The 12,999-nt window shown below is 55.3% G+C and overlaps 1 protein-coding gene across 1 annotated transcript; it reads right to left on the bottom strand.

Moving 5' to 3' along the window:
- Nucleotides 1–54: 54 nt before the first annotated feature.
- Fscn1 (fascin actin-bundling protein 1) lies at nucleotides 55–12,548 on the bottom strand. The gene is made up of 5 exons (XM_021186841.2): nucleotides 11,620–12,548; nucleotides 3,074–3,230; nucleotides 2,847–2,968; nucleotides 2,449–2,616; nucleotides 55–1,351 (listed from the first exon to the last, which is right to left on the bottom strand). Exons 1-5 carry the CDS (start codon nucleotides 12,449–12,451, stop codon nucleotides 1,149–1,151), a joined length of 1,482 nt encoding a protein of 493 aa, XP_021042500.1. The 5' UTR covers nucleotides 12,452–12,548; the 3' UTR covers nucleotides 55–1,148.
- Nucleotides 12,549–12,999: the final 451 nt, after the last annotated feature.

Raw genomic sequence — 12,999 nt, 5'->3', positions numbered from 1 at the left:
ACACACACACACACACACACACACACACACACACACACACACACACACGGGCCGCAGACTTGATTTTACTTTATTTTCCAGTTCAAAGCCTACTATCATGGGTCTTCAGAGTTATACAAATGACAGTTACAAAAAAATAAAAGAGCGAGACACCCAGAGTGAGATGCATGGTGTTGGGGAGTCGGTGGGTGAAAGGGGGTGCTTGGGAAAGGGCCCCCTGAGGTTTACTCCAGGGCTCCCAGGGAGGGGCACATCTGGCTTTCTCCCACCCAGGAGCCCCGAGGTGTCTGGGAAGACGTGGAGCACCAATCACAGAGCCAGGGCTGGGGTGGCCAGGCAGGAGTGAGGGAGGGAACCCGCTGGGGAGGCAGGGACAGGTGCCAAGCATCTCCCCCCAAGACCACTTTCGGCTACAACCAACAGGGCAGGCTTGCCTAGGGTCTTTCAACAGTAACATTTCCTTAAAAAAAAAAAAAATACTGATTTGGTCATTTTTTCTGCTTCCAGTCAGGCGGGGGGGTGGGGGGGAGGAACGAGGTGGGAGAGAGCCCGGCCGCTTCCATAATGTGCAGGAGCGACATGGCAGTACCACCTAGCTAGCTTTGAGTCAAAGAGCCAGGCCGGAACACTGCAGGATGGGACAGACTGCCTTCCAGCCATGATCCAGAAAAACACTTGTGGGCAAGGCAGCCCATCCCTGGCTTCAGTTGCGCCAAAAGGCTCGCCTCCGGAGGCTGGGGCCAGAGCAGGCGCACCAGAGAGGGGTGGGGTGGGACGGGGCGAGGGCAGGGTCTTCCAGTTACAAGCTCAGGGTAACTCCCTAGGCCCTGTAGCTTCTCCTAGGCCACTTCCTGGGGGGAAATAAGGCTCAGAGTTGACTGAGGTCAGAAGAAAGGTGCCAGAATTCCCCATGGAAAGAAGGGGACAGAGGGAACCAGAGTCCCCTCCTGGGGACAGTCTGCAGCCACCGACCCATGGGGAGCAGTGAGTTAGGGAGAAGGGGTCCACAGAGGGCAACGGCAAGGGCACCGTTTTCTCTCGGGTTTCCAGTTTGAAAGGCAAGGGGCTTGCCACCTGCTGCAGGGCCACCCGGTGAGTAAGGATAACAGGAGGGACTGACGAGGGCGGCCTGCAGAGAGCAGGCGGCCCTAGTACTCCCAGAGTGAGGCGGGGTCGATAGTCTCCGCACAGGCCTTCAGGACCCCGGCGTGGTCCCCCTTCAGGTAGCGGCCGCCCACCTTGAGAGCCACCTTATTGTAGTCACAGAACTCAAGGAAGAAATCCACAGGGGTGTCGCTGCTGCTGGTGACCGAGGAATCACTACCCACCGTCCAGTACTTGCCCGTGGAGTCTGAGGAGGGAGATTACATGTCAACCCCGCCTTGTCAGTCCCCGAAAGGATTAATACTCCCCCCAACCGCCAGCTTCCAGAACCGGGTAGGCTCAGCTGGATGTGAGGTACAGTCCCGTAATCCAAATACTCAAGAAACGGAGGCAGGAGGGAGGATTACCTAGGTTCAAGGCCATCCTATGGAAATTTACTGACACGCCATCTCAAACTATAAAATATAAGAGGGCTAGGCTAGGGCGGGACATGGTGGCACATGCCTTTAAATCCAACATTTGGGAGGCAGAAACACACAGGTACGTCTCTGGTCTACAAAGCAAGTTCTAGGACAGCTAGGGTCACAATAAAACAAAACAAACAAGCAAACAAAAAGAAGGACATATATCAGCAGCAGAGCCCCTGCCTAGAATCCCCCAGTGAGGGGCTGGATCTTGGCTCTGAGTTCAGTCCTCAGCACTGTAAGAAAGGAGTCATGTTTGCCTTGCTAAGGCCACACACAGCACAGGGGTCTGATGCTGACTGACACCTCTAGATTGCTGTGTCCTCTCACTGGTTTTGGTCCCACAGCTAAGAAGGATATTCTTATCTTCCATCTCTCCCCCCCCCACCCCCTTTTTGTTTGTTTTTGAGACAGGGTTTCTCTGCATAGCTCTGGCTGTCTTAGAACACACTCTGTAGACCAGGCTGGCAAGAACTCAGAGATCCGCCTGCCTCTGCCTCCTGAGTGCTGGGACTAAAGGTGTGCGCAGCCACCACTGCCAGGCTCCATCTTCTTTTACTTCTTTCTTTTTGAGATGATTCTTAGGGTTGGGGATTTAACTCAGCAGTAGAATGCTTGCCTAACAAGCTCAAAGCCCTGGGTTCTGTCCTCAACAGCAAAAAAGAAAAAAAATAAAATAATTCTCCTCTCTCAGATTTCCAGATTGGAGCCGCGACCACTCTCCCTAGCTGCTTCCCACCTTCTCTGTCTGCCCAGGACGGGCCAGAAAAGTTCTCTCTACAGACAAGGGGGTGAAGGGGCTACCCTGGGCGGCCATAGAACACCCGTTCCCTAATGACGGCTTTGAATGGCCCAGTTCATTCCCATCCTGGGAACCCACCTTTGATGTTGTATGCGCCGTCGTTGAATTCCAGCTGGAAGACGTCGTAACTAGAGCGGTTGGCGTCCAGAGTGCCCGTAACTTTGCGGCAGCCAATGAACCCATGTTCCCCCCGGAACACGATGATGGGGCGGTTAATCAGCTTCATGAGGAAGAGTTCCGAGTCCCCTGCCACAGGGAAAAGGAGCCATTGAGCTTTACAGCAACAAAGATGGGCCAGCCAGGGAGTGGCTCAGCGGAGAAGGATACCAAGAAGCTAAGGGTCACAGGCTGCCGGCCTGAGGGGTACACGAGCTTACAGGGATGCCCTACACACACAGGGAGGTCCAGGTGAGACTGATGGCTGACCACGGAATACTAGGGAAACAGGTTTGGGGTGCGAGCCCCCAAGTGGCTACCTGCTGTCTCCACCGAGGCGGCCAGCTGGCCATTTTTCTTGGCGGTCACAAACTTGCCGTTGGAGGCTCTCAGGGTGATCCGGCGGTCACACCACTCGATGTCAAAGTAGCAGCTGGCGTTCCTGGGGAAGAGAAGAGGGGCTGGCAACGTGGGGGCATCGAGCAGGCTGCCCAGTTGCAGGAGAAGAGCCAGGCCAGGTGATGGAGGGGTGTAGGGTGTCACTCACTTGGTGGACGCAGTGGACTGCACACCTCCGGTCGCCGTCAGCGTCCAGTACTTGCCCGTGTGGGTGCGGAAGGCACACTTTCTTGTGTCTCGGTCGATCTCCAGCTGGAAGGTCTCCTGATCGGTCTCTTCATCCTGATTGGCTGACAGGTCCATTCCTACAGAGAGAGACCAGAGCCGGTCAGGCCACTGTGTGACCCTTGTCTTGCTCATATCCCAGAATACCACAGGGCAGTGGGCTTCCCGAAGTGTGGCTTAGACCCCCTCAGTGATAATCCTGAGCAGTGGGCGGGACCAGGCTACCAAGTCAGCAGTCAGTGCTAGCCAGGAAGGACCCCACCACTCAGGAAAAGAACCAACGGAAGCCGGTGTGGTGGCACACGCCTTTAATCGCAGCACTCGGGAGGCAGAGGCAGGCGGATTTCTGAGTTTGAGGCCAGCCTGGTCTACAGAGTGAGTTCCAGGACAGCCAGGGGTACACAGAGAAACCCTGTCTCGAAACAAACAAACAAACAAACAAAAAAACCAACCAAACAAACAAACAAAAAAACCAGAAACAACGGGAGGTGAACTGTGAGTCCTGGGACCCCCAGGCTACCAAGGAAGACTGTCTCAACAGGAGGGGAGGGAGCACTGAAGGATGGCTTGACCATAAAGTATTAAATTAAGATTGCTAGGAATCGTGTAAGAGCCAGGCGCGGTGGTATGAGCCGATAATCCTGTCACAGGGAAGCCAAGGCAGATGGAGGCCTGGGGCTCAGCGACCAGCCAGCTTAGCTGAGTCACTGAATCCAAGCCACTGAGCAATTCTTGTCTCCAAGCAGAGAGTGGACATTCAGGAGACAGAGGCAGGTGGATCTGTTGTGAGTTCAAGACCAGCGTGGTCTACCTAGTGAGTTCTAGGACAGCCAGGGCTATATAGGGGGACTCTATTTCTTTTCCTTTCTTTCTTTTTGTTTTTTAGACAAAGTTTCCCTGTGTAGCCCAGGCTGTCCTAGAACTCAGAGATCCACCTATCTCTGCTTTAATGCTGGATTGAAAAGCATACGTCACCCAGCCCAGGCTAGACTCCATCCCTGCCCCCACCCATTCCCCAAAAGTATGTAGGATGACCGAAGACGACACATATGATATGGACCTCTGACTTCCATGTTAGGGGTGTACACATAAATGATCAAAATAGGATATGCCAGGCATTGACACAAGTTCAAGACCAGTCTAGGATACATAAGACTCTTTAAAAAAATCTGGGGCCAGGCGGTGGTGGCGCACACCTTTAATCCCAGTACTTGGGAGGTAGAGGCAGGTGGATTTCTGAGTTCGAGGCCAGCCAGGTCTACAGAGTGAGTTCCAGGACAGCCAGGGCTACACAGAGAGACCCTGTCTCGAAAAAACTAAACTAAAAAAAAAAAAAAAATCTGGTGACTTAGCTCAGTGGCAGGTGGGCGGGTTTCTTTAAACTCTAGTGCCCAAAATGGCAAGCAGGAAAGGGAGCAGGGGAGGAAGGAAGCCATCAAACTTCAAACGAACCACCCACAAAGATGTTCTAAGGCCTAGCAGAACTCTCCCGTGGGCCCGGATTGGGTCTTAAAGATCGGTTCCAGTTAGGCAACGCTGCCATTATGTAAGGAATGGCCTGGTTTTGTAGCTACAGATGGGGGCGTTTCCGGAGGAGAAGCTCCAGTGTCGGGAATTTGCTTTAAATACAACCAAAACCATTGAATAAACACACAGATGGCGCTGGTTCTGCGGAATGTCACATGGCGGGGTGCTGGTAAAAGGGGGCTCACTACTCGCTTCCTGTAGTGGGTATGTGTGAAAGTCAAAGAATAACGTAGGAGCCAGGCACAGCGACCACGCACTCAGGAGGCCGACCTTAGCCTTGATGATGAGTGGGGCCCGATCTCAAAAAATAATAAAATAAATAAACTAGGGCCGTGGCTATAACTCACTTGACATGCAAAGTCCTAGGGTCTATCCCAGAACTGTGTAAAAGGGTGTGGCAGAGTGAGCCTGCAGTCTCCGTACTTGGTTACCAGAGTCAGGAAGATCATAAATCCCAGGCCAGCCTGAGCTACATGAGACTCCACTCCATGCACGGACAGACAGACAGACAGACACATGCGCGCGCGCGCGCGCGCGCGCACGCGCGCACACACACACACAAGGACTACAGGTTCGTGGGATAAAAGCACCCGCTACCAAACCTACCCACCTGAGTTCAGTCCCTAGGACGAACAGGGCAGGAGAGACCTGATTCCAGCTTCCGGTGCCACTGGGTGTGGGCACCACTCTCCACAGACAAAAAAATAAAAACAAAAGCAATAGCCTTTTTTTCAAAGAGAAGGTGGGCGTGGTGGTTCATGACTGCCTCTAGCACTCAGGAGGCAGAGGCAGGTCAATCTCGTTTGAGTTTGGATGAGTTTGAGGTCTCCTTAGTTTACATAATGAGTTCTAGGCCAGCCAGAGCTATATATAAAATAAGAGAGGGAGTTGAAAATATAGCTCAGTATAAAGGACTTGCCCAGCATGGTAGAAGGCCCTGGACTCTACCCCTAGTACACGTGCGTGCGCACACGCGAACACACACACACAGACCACATGTTTCTTTAGAAAACTCAAAAATCTTAAAAATGAGGTCCTCCTTTATCCCTGCCCCCACCAGCCACAAACCCGGCATTTCCCTGCCAGTGGTGGTCAAGTCCAAAACAGTGGCTCTCTCTCCTTCTTCCCCTCTGTCTTATTTACTTTCTATAATTTTTAGAAAGACATTTTGTATTGTATGTCATGTGTGAATGTCTTGCCTGTATGTATGTACGTGCACAAATGTGCCTGGTGCCCTCAGAGGTCAGATCACCTGCAACTGTCATGTGATCCACCCTGTGAGTACTGGGCAAATGCAAGAACAAGTGTTCCAGAGCTCGACAGTGCTGGAGCATACCTTTAACCCCAGCATTGGAAGGCAAAGGCAGGCTGATCTCTGAGTTCAAGGCCAGCCTGGCCTATAGGTGAGTTCCAGGGTAGTCAGGGCTGCTACATAGATACCCAAAAAGAAAAAAAAAAAAGAGAAAGAAAGGAAGGAAAGAAGGAAAGACACCAAAAAGCCAAAACAAACAAAAAACTGTCTGAGCCATGTCTCCACCACCACCCCTCCCTTTTCATTTTTCTTTTCTTTTTTTAAAGATTTATTTATTTTACGTATGTGACTACACTGTCATTCTCTTCAGACACACCAGAAGAGGGCATCAGATCCCATTACAGAGCCACCATGTGGTTGTGGGAATTGAACTCAGGACCTCTAGAAGAGTAGCCAGTGCTCTTAACCTCTGGGCCATCTCTCCAGCCTGTTTGTTTTGTTTTGAGACGTCTTCACTGTGTGTCTAGAGCTACCTTTGAACTCAAAGATCCACCTGCCTCTGCCTCCTGAGTTGGAATTACAGGTTTGTTGCATGGCTTGCTAACTTCTTGCCACATAGTAACACTACATGGTTTCCACGTCACATGACCTCACTGAGCACCATGACCTCACTGAGCCCCAATAGGTGCCGCTCCCAAGGCCTACTCTGTGGCCCTGAGTTGCATAGTGGCTTTGACTCCACCCAGGAGTGGGATCTTGGGTCCTAACAAGATAAACTCATTGTTTTTCAAGGATCCCGGATTCTAAGAATGTCCTCAGCTATACACTGGGTGTCTCACAGTTGTCTTCAGGTGTCCTTAGGCAGCAGAACCTGGTATTCCCATGGGATGGTAGGTGCCACCTTCAGCCTTGCCCCCAGGAACTCATCCTTAGTTGACACCACACCCAAGAGTGTGCCAGGCAGTGCCACCCCGACCCAACCGAGTCTCTATCTGTGTTGTCAATGCCAAAGGCTCTTACCTCTACCTCACAAAGCAGAAGATGGAGCTCAAAGGTGGCTGGCCTTGGCCCAAGGTCACCCAGCAAGACCAAGGGGTTCCTTGGCTTCAGGAGTGGGCATGGACAGATGCCTCCCCTTCTAGACTTATGGATCAGCAGACACGGCTTCTATGATGGATCCCCTAGGACCCTGGCCCAGTGCCTCCACAGGATCTACCACTGAAGCACAGAGGAGAGTAGGGGGGCTGTCCCAGGCTAGACGGCCACCCCAAGGCCACAGCTCTGGGCTACAGTCTGTTCAACCTTCTCAGGCAGAAATGGCTCTCCTGCCCCTGGCCCACACTAGGGATGGCTAAACATTAAAAGAACAATTGGCTACACATATACAGGGTGTCACCCACTGTTCCCCTCTGCCTGCCTGTAACTGAGCTGCCACATGCAGGGACAGCTGAGTCAGCACATACTGGGCAGAACAGCCACACCCAGTGCCAGGGAGCCTAAGTGACCCCACCTGATCTAACTGTGCCCACTGAGGGTAATGGAACAGTCAGAGAAAGCCAGCATTGGGACCAGTCGGCCCCAATCTCACACACACACACACACACACACACACACACACACACACACACTGACAAAGGTAATTAGATTAAAAATGTATTTTTTTTTAAAGGAAAAAAAAGCTGGCTTTGGAGGTGTGGCTCAGTGTAGAGCCCCTTCCTAGAATCCCCCAGTGAGGGGCTGGGGTGTGGCTCAGTGGTAGAGCCCCTGTCATGCACAAGGCCTCAGGTTTTATCCCCACATTCCCACAAATAAAAGAAAAGCCCCACAAGAGATGGTGGCACATGCCTTTAATCCCAGCACTTGAGACCAGCTTGGTCTATATAGTTCCAGGACAGCCAGGGCTATACAGAGAAACCCTGCCTGAAAGAAAGAAAAGCAAAGTCACTCCCAGCCACTCCGCAACCAAGGATCAAGAGGAGGCCAGAAGCCTGTGGTGGCCCAGGCCTGTTACCGTGGCACCCTGGAGATGGAGGCAGGAGGATGGAGAGTTGGAAGCCAGCTGGGCTACAAGACAAAAACTAAAACTCAGGTGGGTGGGGTAAAGGAGTCAGAGTTTCCCAGCATGCTAGCTTCCCTCACACAAAGGGGAGGCCCTGGCACAAGTCGTCATGCGCACTGAGTTCAAGACAGCACAGTGCTGTGGACATACACCAACCTCCCAGTACCTGTGAAAAAGGAGATGTGCAGACAGAGGACAAAAAGGGCCTCACCCAGGCCACCATCTGGGTCTCATCTCCAGGTACCGGGACAAAGGGGGCCTGTGCATCCACTTTCTGATAAAGAGGCCATAAAGGCACCAAAGGTGGACTCCAGGCACCCTTAGGGGAATGCCTTCTCCTCTCTCTGCCTCAGTTTCCCTCCCTTGCCAAAAAGAATTGCCTCTCAATTCTGTTGGGACCATGAAAGGATGTGAGGGCCTGTTGCCAAGGAGATGCTGGGCCCTCCCACCTCAGCAGGAAGGGGAAGTTAGCCCCCTTCCTGAATGGGCCCTCTAAGGCTGAGCCAGGGGGAAAGGCCCCACTTGGCCTTGGAATCATAGTGGAGCTGTGTTGCTATGGTAACAGGTTTTCTGGGGGAATTTATTTTTCAGCAGCAGCAGCACAGAAAACCTGAGTCACAGGCTCCTCGGAGCCCACGGAGGGGGCGTGGCTGTCTTCCAGCTTCCTAGGCGTCTCTGCGGTGACTCAGAGGGTCCTCTAACCCGCAACCCCCTTCCTGGGCTTTGCTGTTTGCCAGGCTCCCTAGCGTTGATGGAAATAAGCAACCCCCACAACCCAGAAGGCGGCTTAGCTTAGAGCCCTCCAGGACTTCACCGCCCAAAGTCGTACAGTGCTCAAAACCAAGCCATTCCTCTACCCAAGAGGGGAGCCATCAGATACCCTACAAAGCCCAGGCTCACCTGTCACTCATTCTTCAGCCAGCCACCCTAGAAGTGATGGTGACAAAATCCTTTGAAAGCATTCTCCGGGATTAGACCCCAACAAGTAAACCCGGATGGGCGGGGGGGGGGGGGGGGGGACACAGCACGGAGTCTCTTTGAGCCAGCAGGGGCTTGGGAGGGTCATGAGGAGCAAGGAGGAAAAGACCCTTCCCCACCCCACCCCCATCCTGCTCTCCACCTCCCAGGTACAGAGCCTGGCTCAAAGTACCTCTGTGCTTTACAGATGGGGAAACTGAGGCCAGGGCGCAGGAAGCAGCAATTCTGCATGGAAGGTTCACAACCCCAGACCATATTGCGCCTTCCCTCCCCCTACTCCCCGCAAGCAGTTCAACACGTGTTTCCCCGAAGCCCAGCCCCGCCTCCCTGCCACGCAAGCCTGCCCAAAATGGCCTCCCCGGCACACCCACCCAGCAGCTCCCCATCAAAAAGCCCGGGAGGAGCTGGCTGACTTGGCACTGAGACTTGGACTTAGACATACGAGGGCAGGAGAGGTCTGACTGTGTGTGACCCCAAGTTCCCTTCAGATTCCCATCCCTTCAGCTCCTTCAATGCCCGCCCCCTCCTGCCGCATCAGTGTGAATCATGCACAATCATGGCACCCTCAGAGAACCTGTCCAGGCTCGCAAAGCACACCCTCTAGGCTCCTTTCAGGCCCCAAGGGCCCAAGTCACCTGTGCCTTGCCTAACCTTCCCCAGGGCACAAGCCTTGGCTCTGTAAGCAGAGAGCTGGTCTCTCTAGGCTCTGGAGTACCGAGCATCTGCAGGGTTCCTCCAATCCCAACCTTCCTCCCAGCTATGCAGGGCTTCTCGATCTGCACCTCCCTACCTCCGGGCCTTTGCTGTGGCCCCTGCCTGCAAAACCAGTCCATAAACTTGGTGCACGATCATTTCTATTCACTCTCCTGGGGCAGCTTCTGGGTCCTCAGAAAGGACCCCAGATCTTATAATCTACTACCCCGATCCTGTACCCCCAATCTTTTGCTTTACATACCAGTCACATCCCCAAGAGACGTTTACCGCAGCTTGTATCTCAATGTTTGCTAAACAGGTGGGAACTCTGACCCCCTCACCCAGCACTGTGAAACAAGAGAGGCCATGGTTCATTGGTGTGTGTGTGTGTGTGTGTGTGTGTGTGTGTGTGTAATGAGAGAACATTCTGGAATCAAATACACCCAGCTCAGCATGTTGCTGACTTACTGTGTAACAGTAAGCAAATGGTTGCACCTTTCTGAGCGTTATTCAACCAAACTCAGGCAGGCCCCACCCAAGGCTTTGCCCTCTGCATTGGGGGAGGGGGGCTTCCTCTCCACAGACTGGCTCCCATCCAGCTATCTCCAAAGCCTGGGGTACAGTTTCCCAACAAAGGAAGCGAGATCTCACAAGTCCCTGCCAGCAGGCAGCAAAGACCCTTTGGAGAGTCGGGGGTACGCCAGAAAGGAGGCACCTACTTGTGCCATGCCCATGCCGGTCGGAAATGACCTGCCAGCCTGCTAGAGACGCTGGATGGGGACAGATTGAGTTGCAAACGATTGTTCCCAGCCAGAGAGGGCTTGGGGACCGGTTCACTCGAGGGTAGAGGCTTTTGGGAGGGACACTCCGCCGAGTGCCGGACCGCGAGGCGTGCATGGGAGGGCAGGGAGGGCGCCTGGAGCGCAGCCACCCGCGCCACGCCGCCTGCCAGCCGGGGTGCGAAGGAAAAGCCAGGCGGCTTCACTCCGCGCCTTCTCACTGAACCCTGGACCAGGGACAACGCCAGGAGGGTTGGGGGTGGCTCCTCCGCAGAGGGACCCGCCTAAGCCGATCCCCTCCCCCAGCTCCGCCGCATCTGGTTTTCCCATCTGCAGAGCCTTAGCAGGACAAAGGGGACGAGGGAGGGCCTAGCCGTGGCGACCCGCCCCCCTGCTCACAAAGGCCGCGGCCCGGAGCGCCAGGCCTTGGCGAGGGGAGGTGGGGTGGGGGAGGGGAAGCCCCTGCGGACAACCCCACCACCACCACCACCACCACCACCACCACCACCACCACCACAGGGCCGACCCCGCCCAGCACACCCCGCCGGGATCAAAAGCCCCACCAACCTCTATCTCGCCAGTTAAGGCGGGGAGGGCAGGGGTGACTGTCCCCTGGTCCTCCAGCCAAAGGCCCGCGAAGCGGGAGAGGACGCACAAGGAAATGAACAAGGGGGGTGAAGGGGGAACCCTTCCTCTCCAAGACCTGGGACAGCCTATCCTAAAGGATCAGCTCATGAATGGGGATGGCTCAGACGGGGAAGGAAGAGGAAACAGATCTAAGCTAGGTCTATGGAGTCCCACGCCCCCAGCCAGGGGTGGGGGAGGTGGACAGTATTGCTTTAGGATGTGTTAGGCCTTACCCCTCTCCCCACGTCACCTTCTTCCAGCAGAAGCCTACGTCCTGGACAGAGGGGTGGTACATGCCTTTAATCCCAGCACAAGAGACAGGAAGGAAGATTTCTGCGAGTTCGGGGCCAGCCCGGTCTACATAGCGAGTTCCAGGACAGCCAGGGCTATCTAGTGAGGTCAGGTCTTTCAGAATAGAAGCCCACCTCCCCATGGCGGAGCCCAGAGGCCTGTGAGCCTAAAGGGAGCCCAGGAGGAAATAGGGAAATAGGAATGCAGAGATGCTTTTGTGCACTGGGTCAGGACCCAAGGGAGGGGACATGTCCCCAACTCACCCTGGCGCGTGGACACGTTCCTCTCGTTGGCCGCCTGCAGCACCACCTGAGCGCAGCTCTGTTCCAGGGCGAAGAGCTCATCTTTGCCCACCTTGGTGGCCTTGCCAGCCTTGAGGGTGCCGCTGGGACCGGACGGAGCCAGGTAGCGACCTTCGCAGTCGCGAAAGGCCACCTTGCCGGAGCGGAACTCCAGCGTGAAGCCCGTGGCGGGCTCGGGCCGAGCCACAAGGCGCCCGTCGTGGCGCAGGAAGCGGTGGTCCGACGTCTGCACGCTGTAGCGCTGGTCCTGGAAGGCCAAGGTGATGAGCGAGTCGACGCCCCAAGGCACGTCGCGGTCTACTGCGATCTCGTCGGCCGGTCGCGCGCTCAGATGCGCGTAGCGCTTGCGGGTGACGCTGTAGATGTTGACCTGCGGGTGCATGGCGATGTGCACGCTCCACTTCTCGGCCGGCGACACGCTCTGCGCGAAGCAGGACAGGCGGTCCTCGGTGCCGCCGAAGTAGCGCCGGTGCGCCTCGGACTGCAGCGACCAGCGGCCGTCGTCGTGCGCCACGACGAGGAAGCGGCAGTCGCCGTCGGGCACCTCGCGCTCGCAGGTCACGTTGCCGTCCTTGTCGGCGGCCAGGTAGCGACCCAGATGGCTGCGCAGACACACGGCCGCGCTGCCCGCCTCATCGGGAGGTTGCTCCAGCGTCCAGATCTGCTTCTTCTTCAAGCTACTAGCCGATGCGTTCACCTTGAACCCGAACGCCTCGGCTGTCAGGTACTTGTTGCCGCAGCTGATGAGCCCGAACTGGATCTGCACAGCCTCGGCCGTGCCGTTGGCGGTCATGGTGGCGGAGGGCGGCCCGGTGGCCCCGGGAGCTTGGATGGCTGTGCCCGACCTCCTTTGTTCAACACGGCTTAGCCCGCTGCAGTTCTCCGCAAAGCCAGCCCGGCGGCGCCCAGGGTTTTATAGGAGGGTGACGTCACCGTGTTAGGCCACGCCCCTATCCGGGCCTGCCAGGGGAGGGGGCTCTGCAGCTCGCGCCCGGGCCCCCTGCGCTTCCCCGGCGTGTTTTTCTGGGGTTTAAGACGGGGCCTTACTCTGTAACTCAGACTAAGCTTGAAGTATCTGTGTGGCTAAGGCTGGACTCGAACTCATAGCAATCCTTCTGCCCCTGGCCCGTTCGTGTTTGCTAGTCCATTTAACTGTTCCTCCACAGTCGTTCTCTGCAGTAGTTGGCTGATCTCCAACTTTCTCCTGCTCTCTGAGGCCATCCTGGAGCACCCCTGGGTTCCCCAAACCCAGTCCATGGGAAGGACCAGGTTTAAGGTAATGATCCGTTCAGGATGGAGAGAGGGTCCAGGGTGTACCAGGAAGTAGCCTTAGAGCCGGTC

The sequence above is a fragment of the Mus pahari genome, chromosome 23 (genome assembly GCF_900095145.1).
Source record: "Mus pahari chromosome 23, PAHARI_EIJ_v1.1, whole genome shotgun sequence".
NCBI lineage: Eukaryota > Metazoa > Chordata > Mammalia > Rodentia > Muridae > Mus > Mus pahari.
The sequence above is the reverse complement of the archived record's forward strand: the minus strand, read 5'-3'. Positions and strand labels throughout refer to the sequence as shown.

Coding starts and splice junctions, on each gene's coding strand:
- Fscn1 (XM_021186841.2), bottom strand. CDS start 12,451: ATGACCGCCAACGGCACGGCCGAGGCTGTGCAGATCCAGTTCGGGCTC. Junction 2,969..3,073: donor CAGTCCACTGCGTCCACCAA/GTGAGTGACACC, acceptor TCTCTTCCCCAG/GAACGCCAGCTGCTACTTTG. Junction 1,352..2,448: donor CGGCGCATACAACATCAAAG/GTGGGTTCCCAG, acceptor CTCCCTCCTCAG/ACTCCACGGGCAAGTACTGG.